The sequence below is a fragment of the Gambusia affinis genome, linkage group LG10, assembly GCF_019740435.1.
Source record: "Gambusia affinis linkage group LG10, SWU_Gaff_1.0, whole genome shotgun sequence".
Taxonomy (NCBI): Eukaryota; Metazoa; Chordata; class Actinopteri; order Cyprinodontiformes; family Poeciliidae; genus Gambusia; species Gambusia affinis.
Window position 1 is genome coordinate 22391616 of NC_057877.1, and position 20309 is coordinate 22411924.

Sequence of the window (20309 nt, forward strand, 5' to 3'; positions counted from 1 at the left end):
CTCTTCTATTGGCCTCAATAGGTGTGTGTCACCTGGGGATTTATATCGGGAATTATTCAAATTACCATTAACTACAACAGCAGACATTGTTAGCTTTCTTTTTTTGATTAAAAAGAAAGGTTTCCTGTGTTAAAAGCAGACTGATTGTTCTTAAATTTAGACTAATAAATCATAAATTCAAGGTGTATTTAACAATCTTTTTCAAAAATGTTTAAAATAATTTTTTTTTTGTTGAATTTCCGTGCCCCCAACATATCCGGGGTAAAGGTTTCAGCGTGATTTCCACTCGCCGTTTCTTTCCGCGTTGCTCAAGTATTAGCACGGAGCGGCTAGCTGCTCTCCGGGAAAGTTGCCCACTTCATCGGTTTATTCGGCTCTGACTCCCCACTTGGACCGCAACACTCAAACCGAGAGGAGGAGACAAACTTTCAAGGTCTGTGGGCAGAAAGTGTAAACGACATTAACTCCGTTTCGATCTGTTTTGATCCTGTTTACTGTGCGTGTTGTGCTAGCTAGCTTAAAACTCAACGGCTGATGATACACACTGACTGGGTCGAAACCGAAATTTCAAGAATCCGGAGCGGGTTTATAAGAACGTTTGCCATGTTTTAGTGACGGGGCACCTTCAACCAGATGTTTCATGTCACTCAGTGAGTCACTTCAAGATTTACCGGAGTGTCAAACTGAGTTTATGTTCCTGCTGAGATTGTTTTAATGACATAACTCAGAATGGATAAGCTGATGAAGTTTCAGGTTTTAGTAGTTCAAGATAAACTATTAAAATCTAACACTCTGTTCTGTGTAAACTACAGGTTCACATCAACAAAACTAATCAAAATTATTCATATTCACTCCAGAGAGTGTTGTCAGTTTATAACCTTTAGCATCTGAAAAAAACATTTTTGTATTCAGTCTTGCTTATTAAAACCTAGAGCTGCAAATGTAAAATGACCTGTTGAATAGAGAAAATTTAGAGTTTGTTGAGAAATGGTAGATATTGAAAATTATTTTTGATTTTAGTTTATTAATTAAAGAAAAACATAAAACGTCTGCAAAAGAAGATAGATAAATTTCCTTCTATTGAAAATTATGTAAACAAAATGACAAGAAAAAAGATTATAAAATGTATTATTGCTACTTTTAGTGTCATACATTTCAATCAATGTACATTTTTACCTTTTTTACTAAAAGGTTTATGCATTTCATCAACTCAATTCACTAAGTGCAACATATAATGTAGATTAATTACACACAGACTGATGTTTTATCTCTATTAATTATGATTTCTCTGCTTGCATATAATGGAAAAGAAGCATTTAAGAATATTACATCAGACCAATTTTTTAAAAAATTATACAGAAATGTGGTGGTGTTAATGTACGTGAATAAAACCCACAGACAACCGAAACCAAAAATAAAATGGCTTTTGCAAACAAAATTTCCCTTCAACAAATCTGGATCATCTGAATTGAAATGATCAGGCTCATTTGAACTCGTTGTGATTAATGGATTGATTAATTGTTTATTGCTAAAAAAAATAATCTTGGTAATCCTAACTAAAACTGAAAATGTTAGTATTAATTGAGTGTCTATATATGAGGGGAAAATATTTTTATACATTCTATGTAAACTTATGCTTTCAAATATTTTAATGGGTTTTAATTTGACTTAAACAAAATTTTCCATTGGTTTGCTAAACCTTTTCAGATGTACTAAAAAGTGTTAATAATTCAATCATTCAAACTGATTTATTTTGGTAAATAAAGCTGAATCTTCTGGTGATTTGGACCAGAACTAGGCAGCAGGAGACATCCTGCAGCACAATATGGAGTTACAGTGTAATATTTGCCACCGTTGTGACACAGACGTCAAGCTGTCAGGGCGCTGCAGCTGATTCACACGTGGTGAGAAACCAGAACATTGGCGCCGATCAGCTGAAGAGGAGCGGATCCTCCAGGAAGCAGCTTAGGGAAAAGTCGCTGTTTTCAGCATGTGATCAGGTAGGGCTGGGCGATCAATCCACTTTATTAATTAATCACAGTTTTGGTTTTTGAAGGGCAATTTTTTCGAAAAATTTTTTTCCCCACCAATGCACTTCTTGGGTTTCTCAGAGTGATGTCAGCGCGCTCAGGGCGGCCATCTTGTTCCACAAGTGTGTTTTACAGCTTCTGTTTATATGGACTTTGAATTTAGATCAACTTTACAATGGAATATAAGCTAAGATTTTTATTTTAATTACAAGAATAAAGTCATAATATTACAAGATTAGAGTTGTATTAATCCAAGAATAAAGTTGTGCAGCTAAGTCGACATAATGCGAGAATAAAGTGTTAATATTGCCAGAATAACATTGCAAAATTAGTAGAATTAAGTGAAACTTTTATGAGAGCTTCAATGTGAAAAATAATTTTAAAAAGTTAGACTTTGGTATTTGTTTTACAGATAAGAAAAGAAAAAATATTTCAACACGTTATCAAATTATTATCAGCAGCAGGACTTTGGAAAAAGAACCACAAACTGAGCAGAAGTTTTTCTCATAAAATTTTTTTTTCTTGTCATTTTTGTGGTAAAATTGCCTCATCATTGCTCATATTATGACTATAAATAAGGCACGGCTCTAAATACTCTGTCACACAACTCCCAGAAGAGAAGATTGAAAATATTTAGTTCAAAATGAAGAACATTTTAGGAAATAAAAGGGTGGGGGACGTTTTAAATTTGGATCTTGTATGAAAAAATCAGATTTTATTTTTAAGCTGTTTCGCCCCACAATCAGGCTCTGGTTCGGTGGCAATGTGTCACAAATTTAAGCCACATTTAACTTTCCTTTTGGCTGCTTCTGTAAACATTGAGAAATGTTTGTTATTTCAGAACAAGCCTTTTTATTACATTTCTATAATTTTTATGTCTTTACTTCGTTTTGCAGGCGGTCGGATCTGGCTCCAGGTTGTTAAACAGTTAATGCACAAGATAAAGAGGCTGAAAACCGACGACAAAACAGAAGACAGCCAGGAAAGGTAAGAGGCTTTTATTTATCTGGTTCCAGTTCTCATTTATTAAAAAAAATGTATGTACAGAAATTTTATTTCTTTTATTGACTGGAACAATGGATTATTATCAATTATGGAAATGAGAATCAACTAATTTAGTAATTGAGTAATCATTAACTGGAGTATTCTTATTACTACAAAAGGCAGTTTGCTGAAAAAAACAACATGAAAACTGTAAGAAATATATTAAAATATATTCATTGTAAATATGTTTTACCCAGAACTCCTCAAGTGGAAAAGTTTTATCTTAACCTGGCTCAAATTCTTTGAAAAGATCCGAATGAGAAACTTTGTAAAATCTAATTATTAATCTGATAATACAAAGAAATGATCAAAACGTTTCACATGTTGTTTGGAGTATTTTTGTGCTTTTTACCTACAAATAATCAACCGCTCACTAAAGGAATACTGTTGTTCCATTTTAAGAAATAAAATGTTAATTTTCTTATTTTAAAAAAAGTGAATAAAGTATCTTTTAATGCGTTTCAAATATTGCATTAAAAAAGGCTTTGATGAAAAATCTGCAGAATGTTTTTTATTTGTTTAATTGCCAAAATAATCCAAAGAATAATCGATTACTCAAATACTCATTCGCTGCAACTCTAGTTTTAAGTTTAGCTTCACAAATCAATCCATTTTTACTTTTCTAGTTTTGTTCTTTTCTCAAAAAGATATTTAGTCGTTGACGTTTGACACCACCAATTTCCTTTCCAATCTTATATTGAGTGAAATTGAATCTGATACCGATCCAATACCGATAATTTGTGCAAAAACACTTAATTTTCCTGTTAAATCTAAAAAAATAAAAAAAACATTTTGTATTTCAGACCTTGGGTTCATAAAAATAACACTAGACATCCCTCTTCATTTTAAACTCAGAAGTACATCGAGGTAGCAGCTAAGCTCTTTTAACAACAAAACATCTTTAAAAAAATTTGAAAAAGTTGTTGCAAACAAAAAAAATTGGTAAAGTAATAATACTACTGAAATAAATCCTTGTTTAATTATTATGAACTACTATAAAATGCAAGCTGAAATATCTCCATGCGTAACTTCTTCCATGATCCGTCATTGAGTCTGAGTGACTGAGCAGCAGTAGGATGCTTTACACCTTTACCAGGCGGAAGAAAAAGTAGTTCCCTTCATCCCCGTCTCCTGTCCTCTTAAGATACATTATTTCAAATTACTGAAGTATTGAGAATCGATCTTAAAGCATAAAGGTCTGGTACTGGAAGTGTCCAGTATTTAGATGAATCTTCTTGTGTCGGCAGCATCAGAGACGCACTGGCAGGCATGACGGGAGTGGATGAGCTCTCCGACAGCACAGAGGTGGTGGAGATGGAGGACGTGAATCCCACCCAGTTCCAGGTGGAGAAACACTCCTGGGACGGCCTGCGGAAGATCATCCACAGCAGCCGCAAAAACACGGGAGTGGTCATCAACAAGGCACCGCACGACTTCCAGTTCGTCCAGAAAGACGAGGCCAGTCCGCACTCCCACCGCATCTACTACCTCGGTAAGAGCGGAAACCAACAAAAACAGGTTTTTATTTCTGGAAAGGTTCCGAGGAAGTGAAAAACAAACAGTGTGTTTTGTTGTCCAAACTCTTTCAGTTAAAAATGCAAAATAATTTGTGAATTCTCTCCTTCTTACCTGCTCAGTAAACAGTTTTAACATTTATTTTAATTAAAAAAGGGCCTCAAAGTTGGACAATTTTCCTAACTTGTTGGTTAAGAAATCAACTCAATTTATTCAGCAACAAAAATGAGAAATATCTTTGAAAACTTTTGCCTGTATTAGTTATTGGGTTTGACTATGTCTGTTTTAGAATAAAACATCACTAGAGATTTGTGGCCCAAATTACTACAGCGTTAAAATGAAAGCCAAAATAATAATAAAAAAATAATGGAAGAAAGAGACTTGTTTTGTAAGTCTGTCCCAATAAGAAAATCAATTTACTGCATGATAAATTAAAATGAGCCCTATTGTTTCAATTCAGATTATTATTATTTTTTTGAAGGGAAAGTTTGTTTAGAGACATTATAATCTGTAATAAGTTTGTTTACTATATTTCCCTTCAATAATCAATAGATTTAGATGGAGAAGACGGGCACATCCCTCCATTAAGGAAACGAGGAAGGCCTTTTTCATCTAGTGTCATCAACAGGAAGAGAAAAAGCCAGGAAGAAACAATAAAGCTGATAAACTAAAATGATCATTTTCATTTAACATGTGATTAATTGATTGATTGTTTATTGCGACAAGGCCACCCAGACTATTATTTTTCTTGTATAATGTCATATAGACTGAACTTAGTAGGAAAGGAAACCAACAAATTAATTGACAGAACATAAATATATTGTTTTGTGTTTGCCTTTGAAACGTTAATCTACATACATGCCAGAAACTGCAATCAAAAGAAATTCCCCTAATAAATCTAGAAGCTGAATAAATTAATGTTCTAGTGTCTTTAGCGGGTTTTGTCCTTGGTGCCTGTAGATCCAGTCATGTTGCTCTCCTGTAAGTCAGAGGATCCGGCCTGCGTCTGTTTACGAACCCATTACGTGTCTGCAGAGCCGCACAGGCTGCTTCCTGTGTGCAGCTGGAGAAAATGGGGAACACACACAGGGACACAGTTTCTGCTTTGTTGGCATAATTCAATTTTCCCATTTTGCGTTAACAGAGGTCAGACGGTCTGCAAAGCAATCAGCAGCCAATCAGTCGAATTGTGTTTACGTTTTTGTCAAACCACTTCATTATGAATCATTGATTAAGTGTTAAAGGCTCACAAACCTGAACAGAAGTTAGATTTTATTTAGAAACTCCTACCACCAGAGGCATCACTGCTATCTGGAGTTAATCTCACAGATCTGTGGTGTTTCTTCCTGACAGGAATGCCTTACGCCAGCCGAGAAAACGCTTTGCTCTACTCCGACATTCCCAAGAAGGTCCGCAAAGACGCGCTACTCGTTTTGTCATGGAAACCGATGCTGGACCATTTTCAGGTAAAGAGAGGTTGTGGTGGTAGGTCTGTGATCAGTTATTGAATTAATCGTCAACTAATTTAGTAATCGATTAATCGTAAACTGAAGTATGCAGACTCAAAAAAATGTTTCGGAGCAAAAACTGTACAAAAGTTTATGCAGTTTGTATTTAAGATAAAAAAATAAATCCTCTTTGTTTGTAGATATGTTGTATCCAGAACTCAAGTGTTAGTTTTAACTAGTTCAAATTCTGTTTTGAAAAATCTGTTATTAATCACGTTTGCTATTCAGTTTTAATCTGTTTATCAAAAACTAAAACAGATCAGCTCTACATTAACTTCAGCAAAAAACATTGATAGAAGAATGGTAATGTTTTTATAGCACTTTAGGGAATAACATGTTTATTTTCTTATTTAAAAGGAGGTTTCAATTATTTATTTGCATCTTTTTACATGTTTTGATGTTAAACAGAAGGAGTTAAAGTGGCTAGATGAGAAATATTTTAAAGTAGAGCAAACAGAAAGCAGCTGCTCTGTGTCTCATCTTGTCCCACTGTTTGGATTTTTATTTTTTCTCCAATCCTCTGAGCAAACACTTTCTGACCTGGCTGTGATCGGCCTGGTTTGTCACGCTCTGTGTCCCGCTGTCACCTCTGACCCCAGGCCAGTCCTCACCACGGGGGCTTCTCTCGGGAGGAGGAACTGCTGCGAGAGAGAAAACGTTTGGGGGTATCTGGCATCACCGCCTATGACTACCACCAACCCAGCGGGCTTTTCCTGTTCCAGGCCAACAGCAGCCTGTACTACTGTCGGGACGGCGCTAACAACTCTTTCATTGTGAGTTGAAAGACAAATGCATAGTTGCAGGATCTCTTTGGGTTTATTGCATCACAGTTGCCAGGAGACAATTTGGAAAGCTAAAATATTTGGTTATACGTCATGAATGTTTATGTCACTCGGTAAATAATGAGAATTTTAATGCAAAGTTGCATCAAAAGTGTAATTAGTAAATGTCATACACATTCATGAAGACTTCTTCATGTTCATGGCAGCTGTTATTTCTATCAATCAGTCAATCATTCAGGTTTATTTGTCTAGCACATTTCAGCAACAAGGCCGTTTGAAGTGCTTTTTATTGTATTTTTGTGTTTTTATAAAGTCATAGCACACAGTCAACTTTTGATACATTACATTTTGTCAAGTGGTGATGCTACGCATCAAAATATTGAATAATGTTTCATTAATTATGTTTAAAAATCAACTCCAAACAGCTGGGCTTGGAGTCTAGATTTAAAGGCAGTCAGTGTTTCGGCTGTTTTCCAGTTTTCTGGAAGTTTGTTCCAGATTTGTGGTGCATAGAAGCTGAACGCTGCTTCTCCAGTTGTGGTTCTGGTTCCGGGGATGCATTTTAACCATCTGTAGTTCATTTAGCTCAGACACTGTGGAGAAAAAAAAAAGAAATTTTTATAGATAATTATCCAGAGTAAAATTGTAAAAAGCGATTTATTTGAGAGAGCAGTCACTGATTTAATTTGATAAACGGATCCTTGGGTCCTTCGTAACGACAGAGGAACGTATAGCAGGAAATGCGTCCAATCGAAAGGAAAAGTACAGATGAACGTTGCTTATTTTTGTAACCTGAAGGTTTCCGTTCTGCAAGCGCAAAGTGATATGAAAAGGTTGTTACGGCCACCAGGGAAACTCCTGCTGCTGCTTTGTTCACTGCAGCTGAAGCTTTTCCCACTGGAGGGACTCCCTCGGTTCATTAGCATATAGAGAAAACACGCTGTGCAGTTTTCAGCCTTCATGTTCAGCACTTCGCTCACATTTGTCCTTGGACTTTTTAACCCTCAGAGGTGTAAAATAATTTGAACTATATATAGTTTGACATAAATATTTCTGTCCAGCTTTTTATAAAAGGACTATTATGTATTTTAACCCTCAGAGATGTAACACAAAACTAATTTGAACTATTCTGACCTCTTCAGTTTGACATAAATATTTCTGTTAACATGCAGGTTTTTTTGTTTAAAAGATCATAACAAACAAGATGTGTTTTTAAATGTATTTTAATTAATATACTGATTTACTTTTACATTTCATCAGATGTAAAATTAAACTTGTAATCTGTATGGCTTGAACACACTGATATCAGGATAATTGTGATGTGTGTTTCTGCACCATTCTCTCCATAATTGTTTGCCCATTTCTCCTAGCAGCTTTTAGATATTTTTAAGTTCTGATCTGCTGTAAATTATTGATAAAAATAAAATACAGTTTTGTTCTTTGGCTTATGGTTTTTCCAGACTTCTCCGATGAAGCCCATAGAGATCAAGAGCCAGAATTCAGGCACACGTATGGACCCCAAAATTTGCCCTGCGGACCCCAACTTCATCGGTTTTATCAACAACAACGACATTTGGGTGACAAACACGGAGACTGGAGAAGAGAGGAGGCTCACTTTCTGCCATAAAGGTCCGGACCGGATCAGATTACATTTTGTTTCTTTATTAAATGTGTTACTTACATTTTTGTTTCATGTTTCTTTTTTTGTTGGTGCAGGTATTAATAACCCTAAAGACGATCCTAAATCAGCTGGGGTCGCCACGTTTGTCACTCAGGAAGAGTTTGATCGCTTCACTGGTTACTGGTGGTCTCCAGCCGCACGCGAAGGTAAATATCATCATGTTTTTGTTTTTTAATTTTTATTTAATGTTTTGATGGTTTGAGAACTGTAACTACAAATCACTTTCAATTTTTCTTTCTTATATTTGGCAGATACTTAGCGGTGAACAGTTTTCTGTGTTAGTCATAAATTCATCATTGAAAAGTTCATTTACTTTCATTTAAAATAGAGAAAATCATATCTAGATTTATAGAACAAATATTTTCTCTTAATTTTAATGTTATTCTGCTAATATTATGACTATATTTTCATAATTAAACAAACAAATACTCTGTTGTACAATTAACAGAAAAGATGACTCAAATAAAAACCACTTTTTGAAGATATTTTCTCTTTTGAAATTTTTCTTTTTGGAAAGAAAGAAATTATGAAAATCGTATCTGAGATTCTACTTTTAGCCATAATCTTCAAAAAAAAAAAAACCAACCTGAAATAAAACCTGGAAATTCACTTCTCCGAGTGTAAACATTTTCAATCTGTTTTTAATCAAATTACTGAAATAAATTACCTTTTCAATGATTGCCTAATGTATTTCTATTGGTATTTTTCTTTGACTCAGAGCCTGATGGTGGGAAAACTCTGCAGATTGTGTATGAGGAGGTGGACGAGTCGAAGGTGGAGATCATCCATGTTCCATCTCCGGCTCTGGAGGAGCGGAAAACCGACGTCTACAGATACCCACGCGCAGGTACTAGGCCAAAAATAACTCAGTTTTATCAGATTAACTAACTTTCCTGTCTATTAACCAGATTCATAGACATGTTTTCATGTTTTATTTACACAAGGGAAAGACCGACAGGTCAGAATCTAATTAACCAAGCACATAAGAAACACTAGACGTCTGTTTGGTGTTTGATCAATGCTGTTTCTTGTTTTTACGAGGCGTCCATGCGTCCTGAAAAAGCCTTAAATTTGTGTATCTAAAATCAAGGCCTTAAAATGTCTTAAATTTGTTAAAGAAAATGTTAGTTTTAAATGCATTAATCACAGATCTTAAATTTTGTTGTGGCTATTTAGGTTTTTTCTTATTGGACTTTTATATAAGTCAAAGGTTTGCAGACATCATCACTCACTGCATTCAAGGCTTCAGTGCGACCAGTAACAAGCTGCTAATACTTGCTAGCTAGCTAGATAGCCTTTTTTGCATCTGTCTTGAGTAAGTGTGAACTTATTGGTAGTGGGCTGGATGCTACTTTCTTGCTACATGCATTCTGTGCATAAAACAACAACAACAAAACATAGAAACTACTGGGGTTAAAGCTGCATTATTTATCTTTTTTAAAAAATATGTTTATTTTTACATATTTGTTGAAACTGTCACTGTGTTGTGGCAGTTTGGTATGAGACAAATAATCTGAAAAAAATCCAGGACCTCTGTCTTCTCCCAGTGCTAGCTAGAAAAAAAAACAATCAGAGGAAGGAGGAGGGGCTTAGTGCTGTCAATCATGCCCATGTGCACCACGATACAGCTTCTCCCCGTCAGCACAGCATGCTATGAATACTCACAAATTACAGCGTATAAACGGTTTTCTGTAATGGTGAGTCGTTTCTCCGTCATTAGATTATTTAGCAGCAAGTTCACTAGGTTGACTGGCAGCGATTAGACCCTCCTCCTGGTTCTGATTGGTTGTTTTTGATGGTAATATTAGCGCATGGAGTATGTGGAGGATATAAAATTTTTTCAGATCATCTGTCTCATATTATACACAAAAATGTAAACAAATATGTAAAAAGCATATATTTTATAAAAGCTACGTACTGCAGCTTTAAGAGCAATGTGCCATTTAAAACACAAAACTGCTGCCAAGAAACGTTATCAGGTTGTGTAATCAAGTTTAATTACTTTTCAGGCAGTAACAATCCTGAAATCACTTTGAAGATAGCTGAAATCAGGGCAGACAGTGTTGGAAAGGTGAGTCCTCATTACATTGTAAGTTTTACCTAGAAGTCCAGATGAAGTTTCGACTGATGTGACGCCGTTTTCTTCTCAGATCGTCAGCACGCAGGAGAAAGTGTTGCCCGTTCCTTTTAACTGCCTGTTTCCCAACATCGAGTACATCACTAGAGCCGGATGGACAAAAGACGGCCGATAGTAAGTTTGTAAAACTCAACCATAGCTCAGTTTGCTACGCGGTTTAAGCTAAGCTTCCTGCTGCGAGTCACGGCTCTTCCTCTCCGTTTCTGTCAGCGCGTGGGCGGTCATGATGGACCGACGGCAGCAGAACCTTCAGCTGGTCCTGCTTCCTTCGGCGCTTTTCGTCCCGGCTCAACAGGACGAAGCGAAAAGACGGGAGAGCCTGGAGGCTCTGGGCGACTCGGTCCATCCCTTCATCATCTACAGAGAAACCAGCGACATCTGGATCAATGTGAGCTCCTCATCACCGTTTTGTCTCAGACTGTCTTACAGCAGCATCGTAGAAAATTAAACGTTGCTTAAAGGAATTCAAAGCGACTAAAGTACCATGAGTATTACACATGAGCTTTTCTGTCACACTTAAAAGGTTTAGATCAGAGATCTGCAACCTTTGAGACATTTTGCCTCTTTCAAAGTCCAGATGAATAAAACTTGTTTAGAGCCACAATTTTTTGAATTTTATATATTTTGATGAATATCTGCTGAAGAACAATCGTTCTTTTTCTGTTTTTAGATTTTAAAATAAACAAAGATGCAACATTTTTTTGCAATAGTGTGAACAGATACATTTTCTTCTCTCTTCATCTTTGTGAGAAATATAACTTTATTTTATTTCTGACTCTTGAAATCAAATTTAAAAATGTTTTTCTGCCAAATAAAGCTGATTTCTGATTCTGAAAATGTAGACTGTTTCCAACCTAATGACAAAAAGTAAGAAAAAATAGATTTTAAAATATTATCTCAGAGAACCATAATTTTATTTCTGCTTTTAGATTTGAAACATTTTTGGGTATTATGAAGTGGATGGATACATTTTCTTCTATATGAGTGTCTGCAGCTCCTGAAATACAATGGTTCTTAATAAAAAGCAATATATTTTAAATTTGTTATTACATATAATGACAAATGCAGATTTAAAATTTTTGTAAGTTTGTTTGATTAAATAATTGCAGTAAAAGTTCACAAAATAATGACCCAAAAGAGCCAGTAATGTTTTTTAACTATTTTTTTTCTCCTTTTTATTATTAGTTTGTACATTTTTAGTCAGAAATCAGTTTTATTGGACAAAATTGTGCTCCCAAACAAAAGTATTGACTTAAAATTGGAGGAAATAAAATAGTTTTTTTAAAACATCATTTTTCTCAAATACCAACTGACTTTGGAAGAAAATGTTTCCATCCATCTTATGTCAACAAAATCTCCATCTCTCCTTATTTTAAAGTATAAAATAAGATAAAAGTTATTTAAATATATAGCAGATATTTATCAAAAACAGTCTATTCATATCTGTAAACCCTCCAATGTGTCTGAATTGAAACGAGCGACGAATATTCATCCACAGTGATGTCACAGACACTAACATCATTTGAAAACAACCTTTAGTTTTTATTTAGGTTGTCAGATGTTAAAATGTATTCATTTGAAGAATTTAATGGTAACAAACAGCCGAAAATCGAATAAATCCACATAAACATCCCTGTTTGTTTGTGTTGCAGGTGCACGACATCTTCCATCCTTTCCTCCAAACGTCTGATGACGAGTTCACCTTCATCACAGTAAACGAGTCTAAAACGGGCTTCTGCCATTTGTATAAGATCACCTCAGTCTTACAGCGGGGCAAATACGACTGGGCCAAAGGATACACTCACTGTGAAGGTAACGCCTCACAGAAACATGTTGAAGAAGAAACATTTACGTTGTGATATTCAGTTTAAACATTTTCTCCCACCAGGTGATTTTAAGTGTCCAGTTAAAGAGGAGGTGACGGTGACCAGTGGGGAGTGGGAGGTGCTGGCCAATCACGGAGCAAAGGTGAAGCTTCACCCCAGTTAAACTTTTAGTAAACATCTCAGGCTTTTACAGCTAATAAAGTCAACATTTTCCTGTAAAGCTATTTGTACAAACTTGGGATGCAAGTAATCAGTTAATGAGTTAATCTAAAGTTGATTATCTGATAAGCAGCTTAAAAACTTGAGTTTTCTCTTGCATCAAGAAGGAACATGAAGTTTATAAACTTAAAAAAGTGCATAATAGTTTAGCAATTTAAGCTGTAATAAATTAAAAATGAACTTTTTTTCTTTCTCTCATTATTAAACTTGGACATATTTCTCAAACAAATAAAACAGGAACCTATTAGGTTGCACAGTAGAAAAAAATAACAAACACTTAATCCACCAAGACATTTAAGCGGTGCCCTCTGCTGGATGGCGACCAAACTACAACACAGCCAGAAGCTCTGAGCGGACGTTATTAGTTAATTGATTGAATGAAATTTAATCTATTAAACTATTTATTGACAGTTAATTGTAAGTTAGTTATAAGTTAGAATCCCTAGTGGAAACTATTTTTCTCTAATGGCCTGTGAAATATAAGCAAGTGTTTTCTTAAAGAGACCTTTCCAATCTATAAATGTAAATAATAATGGAATCTAATCTAGATTAAAGGGACGAAGCTCTTTCCTAATAAACTCTGGATGTTCTTGTCTGGTTTTCGGTGCAGCGTTCTTGCAGCCCTCAGATTTGGGTCGACGAGGCGGCGAAGCTGGTTTACTTCCAGGGAACCAAAGACTCTCCTCTGGAGCATCACCTGTACGTGGTGAGCTACGAGACGCCGGGGGAAATCGTCAGACTCACCAAACCCGGATTCTCCCACAGCTGCTCCGTGAGCCAGGTACCTACTGCCACAAACTCCTCTGAATTATCTAGTTTATGTTTCCTGCTTGGGGTTTAAATTAGGTAATATTTCAGCTGTTAATTTAGCTTAATATTTCATTTGAAGGCAAACTGAGAAGTAGCGTTCTCTGATCTCTGCTTCATTAAACGGTTAAACATATTTCTGTTTGGTTCTTGTGTAGATAAATTATAGATTGGGCTGGGTGTTAAATAAATTTCATTTATTAGATTTATGGTTTTTGACAATTTAAATTTTGGAAAATCGTGAATCTTTTGGCTTCCATAGTTCAGAGTGACATCAGCTCTCCCAGGGTCGCATCTTGTTTGTGGGTTTTAATCTTGACAATGAAATATGAAGGCCAGGCTAAGAAGTTTCATTTTAATTATAAAGACATAATATCACAAGAATAAAGTTAGGCGAATTGAGTAGTAATTTTATGAAAACTTCAACACAAAAAATTTAACGGGGGAATGTTGAGCATTTTGTGAAGTTAGAAGTTTGTATCCATTTTACAGATAAGGAAATAATTCATGTCAGCATCATATTATTATCACAGGACTTTGAAATAGTAGAGCAACGACTGAGTTTTACTTGTATAAAGTCACACGGACTGAGCTGGTCTCATCTCTGGAAATGCTTTTATAATTCTAGAAACTTTTTTCTCATTAACATTTTTTCTTGTAATTTTAAGACGTTCTTCTAGTAAAAATGTGCCTTTGTTCTGCTAATATTATGACTGTATTCTCATAATAAAATAATACTAATTCTATAACCAGGCTCCGTTGTGCCACTCAGAGCAGATGATTGAAATGAAAGCCACTTTGTGAGATTAGCAATATCTTTTTTAGAAAAGAAAGCAAGAAAAAATTTAAATCAGATGTGTATAAAAAAAAAATCAGATTTTATTTTAATATCGCTCAGAACTAATTATTGATTTCTTAATAAATCTGAGATGTTATGGGTGATTAATTTAGCCTTTTCCTTCTTCCTCCACACAGACCTTTGACATGTTTATTAGCCATTACAGCAGTTTGACCACCGCTCCCTGTGTTCACATCTATAAGCTGGTCGGGGACGGCGACCCGTTGCACAAAGAACCTCAGTTCTGGGCCAGCATGATGGAGTCTTCTGGTACTGCTTTATACCTTAAACTGATTTAATTCAGCTCAAACATAATGCAAGGTTAATATTTATGGCAGATATTGCTATGCGACAGAAGTTTTAATTTCCTGTGTTTTGTTTTTAGCGTACCACTTTGATGCTCCGCCTCCAGAAATCTTTAGCTTCACTGGGAAGTCGGGCTTTAAGCTCTACGGCATGTTGTACAAACCAAACAACCTGGTGGCTGGAAGGAAGCATCCCACTGTTGTGTTTGTCTACGGTGGTCCTCAGGTTTGATCTCTTCCACTTTAAAATAAACATTGGAATCAATAGAACAAAGAAGGGCTCCTTTGTAATGTACGCAGCTAGTCTGAAATATTAATATATGGCCAGAACAAAGAAAAGGCTACATGTAAAGTGAATTCAGATCTCATTTTTCCTTGGTTTCTCCACAAATTAATACTAGATTATTCCTGTCAGATGACTTTCAACTGTTTGTGTATAGTCTCTCTATTGTCAAAACATTTTATTTTCATTAGTTGAGATAATCCTGTATACTCAATCCAGATTTAAAGAGGCACTATTATACAAAATTCTTATTTTTTTTAACTTCCATTTGTGTCTCAACTGCTTCTAAAAATAGTCCAAACGCTTAAAAAGTACCGAGCCGTGTTTTGGCAATGAGTTAATTTTTTTATGTCTGGAAAATTAACCTTAAATTAACCTTCTGAATGTAAAGTCACTGCAGCGTTGCTTAGCAACCCCAGCCAAGCCTTGCTCCGTTACCTAGCAACCCTCTCTTAAATTCCAATAGTGTTTCAGCGATTTAAGAACTTGTTGCGATATCTTTATGCATTTCAGGTTTATTAAGGGCCCAAATTCTAAGTCTTAAAGTAAAACTTCAAATCTAAACAAAATGCAGATTGTACTGTGATAAATATACGTAGAAAAGGAGAATTTAATTTCTGAATGAACAGAGCTAAAAGTGCTTTTATTAGCGGGAAGGCTCTTTTGTTTTTGATGACGTAACTAGTTTATTTTCTTCAGAAATGGGCCAAAGCCATTCTATACAGTGAGATTTGGTGAAGCTACAGGAAACTTGAACAGCCACTTATTTAATTTTTCATTTTATTTTTGATTTCATTCACTCAGTAAATACAACTAAAATAAATCAAGAATGAAAATGAGCAGAAATAATTATAAACTTTTATCTGCAGTGATTAAACTGATCTAAACTGCAGCACATTTTAGTAAAGCGACGCTGATTAAAGCAAAGTTAAAATATGTCATTGAATTAACCCTTCGCTCTCCCTCCAGGTGCAGCTGGTGAATAACTCCTATAAAGGAGTGAAGTACCTGCGGCTAAGCACGCTAGCTTGCCTGGGCTACGTGGTGCTGGTCATCGACGGGCGGGGATCCTGCCAGCGAGGACTCAAGTTTGAAGGAGCTGTGAAGGACAAAATGGTATCGTTGGACACCGCAACTAATGATTATTTTAGTGATCGATTAATTGATTACTTTAACGATTAATCAGATAAAAAAGTTAATCACTTAAGCCTTCTTTTTAATACAATATTAGAAGTACATTGAAATATACAAATAAATAATTCTGTTCTTTTTTTTAAAATAAGAAAATAAACATTTTATTTCATAAACTGCAACACTTCCTTTAGTGTGTACTTGATAATTTGTAGTCAAGAAATTTGAAAATCTTAAATCTTTTCTGCTTGACCTAAAATCTATTTCCTTGTAGGGCTAATCTGTGGATTATCTTTTGGATTAGCCAATTAATAAATGAATGGCAAAATTGAGTTTTTTGGTTGTTTTTTTGTTGTTTTTTTTACAGAATTTGAACCAGATGAAGCAAAAAATTACTCGCGTAAAGAGTTCTGGGAAGAACATTTTTACAGACAAAGAATTTTTTTTTTTTATCTTAAATGCAAAATATATGTAGTGTTGTACACTTTTTTATTAACCAATCAATAATTGGATTTCAAATGGTACTTAAGAGGGATTTTTTACAAAATTTGAGCCGCGTGAAACTAAAACTATGCCACTGGAGGAGTTCTGGGTAAAACATATTTACAGAAAAATAATGTTTTTATTTTAAATGTAGATTATTTATATACAATACAGACCAAAAGTTTGGACACACAGTTGTATCCAAGCTTTTGGTCTGTACTGTATATATATTTATACACTTTGGCATAATTACTGTGTTATTCTTTCAGCAAATGGCATTTTTTTGTCACTCTGAATACTAAATTGGTTGACGATTAATGTGATTAATTGTTTCAGCTCTAGTAAATCATTTGTTTTAAAAAAGTTACACCAGTCAATCTGTTCCCAGTGCTCAGTGTAGAAAATGTGATCTTAAAGAGAATGGTGAGGATCACCGGTTCTTCTCTATCCAGGGTCTGGTGGAGATTGACGACCAGGTGGAGGGTTTGCACTACATCGCTGACAAGTATAAGTTTGTGGACCTGAGCCGCGTCGCCATCCACGGCTGGTCGTACGGAGGATTTCTCTCCCTCATGGGCCTCATCCACAGACCGGACATATTTAAGGTGACAGCAGGAAATCAGAAACGCTTCGTCTCTACTGCCAGATGTGTCACTGTAACTTGTGTTTCTCTAATTGTCGCAGGATCAATCAGACATAATTTCAGGTTCGTTTTGTGTGTCGATCAGGTCGCCGTCGCCGGAGCGCCGGTGACGTTGTGGATGGCGTACGACACCGGCTACACAGAGCGATACCTGGACACGCCGGAAAAAAACCAGAAGGGATATGAAGCGTGCTCCGTCGCTCTGCATGTCGACAAACTGCCCAGCGAGTGAGACCTCCGAATATAAACCCAATTCAGGCTTTACCAGACAAAAACAGATTATATTGATGCCCAAGCCTCAACCAGGGAGCATCTGTGCCCTCAAACTTGATGAATCTTGAATGAATTATTTATTGATTTGCACATTCTGTAGGTTTTTCATTAACTGATTAAACATTTTTATAAAATTTTGAAAATACATTAAAAGATCCAAATAAAAGTGGCAACCGCTGCTGCTGATAAGTCTGTGGATGTAAATAAATAAAAATGGCCGACACGTCTCTCTGTGCGTCTTGCAGGCCGAACCGACTGCTGATCCTTCACGGGTTTCTAGACGAGAATGTTCACTTTTTCCACACCAACTTCCTGGTGTCTCAGCTCATCCGAGCAGGAAAGCCGTACAGCCTTCAGGTACGATGATGATGATGTTTAACCAGGAAGGTGACAGACTTCATCCATTCATCAGTTCATCTGGAACATCTGGAATCTGATGAATGGATTCTTCAGGCCTGGAAGTTTTTGGAAAAGGAAAAGAGATTCTGGAAATAGATTTGGATTCATTGGCCTGTTGTCTAAATGTTGCATCCAGCTGTTCATCCATTCATCCATCCATTTGTTCATCCATTCATCTGTTCATCCATCCATTCATCCATCTAGTCATTCATCCGTTCATCCATCTCTTCATCCATTCATCCATCTCTTCATCCCTCTGTTCATCCCTCTGTTCATCCATTCATCCATCTATTCATCCATCCATTCATCCATCTATTCATTCATCTGTTCATCCATCCATCTCTTCATCCATTCATCTCTTCATCCATTCATCTGTTCATCCATCTGTTCATTCATTCATCCATCTGTTCATCCTTCTGTTCATCCATCTGTTCATCCATTCATCCATCTGTTCATCCATTCATCCATCTGTTCATCCATTCATCCATCTGTTCATTCATCCATCTGTTCATCCGTTCATCCATCTATTTATCCAGTTTGTTTTCTTACCAGTTTGATGTTGGGAGCCTGGTTTTAATAAAATATCCAACATAAATTTGTAGAAAACATGAATAATTTGAGTTTAGTAGATTTTGTCTTTATTTATCAGTATTTAGTTGCGTTTTTAGCTTTGCACAGATTCTGTTTTAAAACGCTGAGATGTCTAAAAACATTTCAGGGCCACATTTTAACTTTCACATTTTATATTTTAACATTTTATTTTGATAGAGTTGGTCTTGAATTTGTTTTGGTTGTTAAACTTGACCTGTGCAGTGCTATCAGATGAAGGGACACATTTTTAAACATAATTAGTTTTTATTCAGATTTTTCTAGTAAACAAAACAACAGAAATGGTACAAAATAACTTGAGATTATTTATTGATTAATTACAATCTTGTTGAGCTTGAATGTCCAAAATGGCTGCCAGATATTTTGAAGATACTTGTTTTCTCCTTATGCATCAAACGCGTCATTTAATGTATTTTTTTCCCCCCATTTCTCCAGATTTATCCCAACGAACGCCACAGCATCAGGTGTCCGGAGTCCGGAGAGCATTACGAGATTAGTCTGCTGCACTTCCTCCAGCAGAACCTCTGATAAGCCTCTCCACACGCTCCAACCTTCCCTTCCTTCCTGCCTCTCTTTTCTCACGCTCAGCATTTATCCAAACCTGCTTCTCCACTTTACTTGACTTTATGATCAGCTGAATGCAATCTACTTCGAACCTCGTCACACCTGCAGAGCTGATCACCAGTCTTAAAGTCCCAGCAGCATTTTCAGCATCAAAATATTGCTGGGATATCAGATGTTTGGTCGCCTTTCATGTTTAATTCAGGAGTAAAGTGAACGGTTGTGTTAATCTCTGACGCCAGCAGAGGTCGCTGTTCACCCAGATTATGAAACAGTAAAGCCTTTTTATTTTCTTTGTGTTGAAATCAAGCAACAGGAGTAAATTTTGATGTTTAAAATGCTGCCTTACGTACTTTCATTAGCATCGCAACAAAATATACATGTGGACCATTTACAACAATGTTTTGATTTATTGGGGTTTTTTGGTGCAATTTAATTTAGCAACTCATTTCTGTGAATCAAAACTCACTTTTCTGTCTCTGAATACAAACTAGTGTGATTTCAACACCCGCTGTTGGACACTTTATCGTGTTTTGCTATGAGATTTGTGTCTTACGCCTGTCACAGGTTGTTTTTTATGCAGTTATTCCAAGGAAAATATGTAAATTCCACATTTTTCTTAGGTAGTACTATTTAAAAAAAAAATCTTTTAGAAATGTTGGGAGTTACCTGGGACCTGTTTGTGATCGCTTGCTTTAACTTCCTGAAGAGCTTTCCTTTCTCCTGCTGCTGAGGACTTTTTGCACAATACATTATATTTACCTTTGTGCCAAGAAGCTGACCTGAACGATGATGTTTGAGACAACTGAGGTGCCTTGCAAGAGTTTAGGAGCACCTGCTCACATTGAAAATAAATCAGGGAATCGGTCAGAAGACTCAACGCCTTGTTTTCATCTGCTGACCTTAATCGTGATAAATGTACTCTCTTATTGAAGAAATAAACTGAAGTGAACAATCTTTTTTCTTTCCCCCCAAATCTTGCAAAGTGGTTTTTATTTTATGTTTTTGTCAGCTTTCAGTTTGTATCCATTGCTAAAAGATTAAACTGCACACATCTTCACACCTTCCCAACAGCTTTTGTATTGGTTATTTTATATTATGGACCCTGTAATAACTGCCTGCTGCTCTCTTATGGCCTGTTTTTCAGATTTTAAATGACACTGAAGTTAAAGGCCGAGTGTCGTTTGTGTGGCTTGGAAACCTCAACATGAACTTTTAACAAATATGAATATAAT

At 35.9% G+C, this 20309-nt stretch overlaps 1 protein-coding gene across 2 annotated transcripts; it reads left to right on the plus strand.

Annotated features, from left to right (window-relative positions):
* Window positions 1-243: 243 nt before the first annotated feature.
* LOC122839103 (dipeptidyl peptidase 9-like) lies at window positions 244-20145 on the plus strand. Of its 2 annotated transcripts, XM_044130421.1 has the most exons (22): window positions 244-433; window positions 1866-2000; window positions 2927-3017; window positions 4322-4566; window positions 5943-6055; window positions 6697-6870; window positions 8340-8508; window positions 8596-8706; window positions 9279-9407; window positions 10570-10631; window positions 10711-10811; window positions 10908-11085; window positions 12350-12509; window positions 12586-12665; window positions 13353-13523; window positions 14525-14657; window positions 14773-14918; window positions 15945-16091; window positions 17042-17194; window positions 17318-17460; window positions 17751-17862; window positions 18949-20145. In XM_044130421.1, the coding sequence occupies exons 3-22, from the start codon at window positions 2962-2964 to the stop codon at window positions 19039-19041; spliced, it is 2676 nt and encodes an 891-aa protein (XP_043986356.1). In that variant the 5' UTR covers window positions 244-433; window positions 1866-2000; window positions 2927-2961; the 3' UTR covers window positions 19042-20145. The 2 variants fall into 2 exon arrangements, with proteins under 2 accessions (XP_043986356.1, XP_043986357.1); XM_044130422.1 differs by lacking the exon at window positions 1866-2000.
* Window positions 20146-20309: the final 164 nt, after the last annotated feature.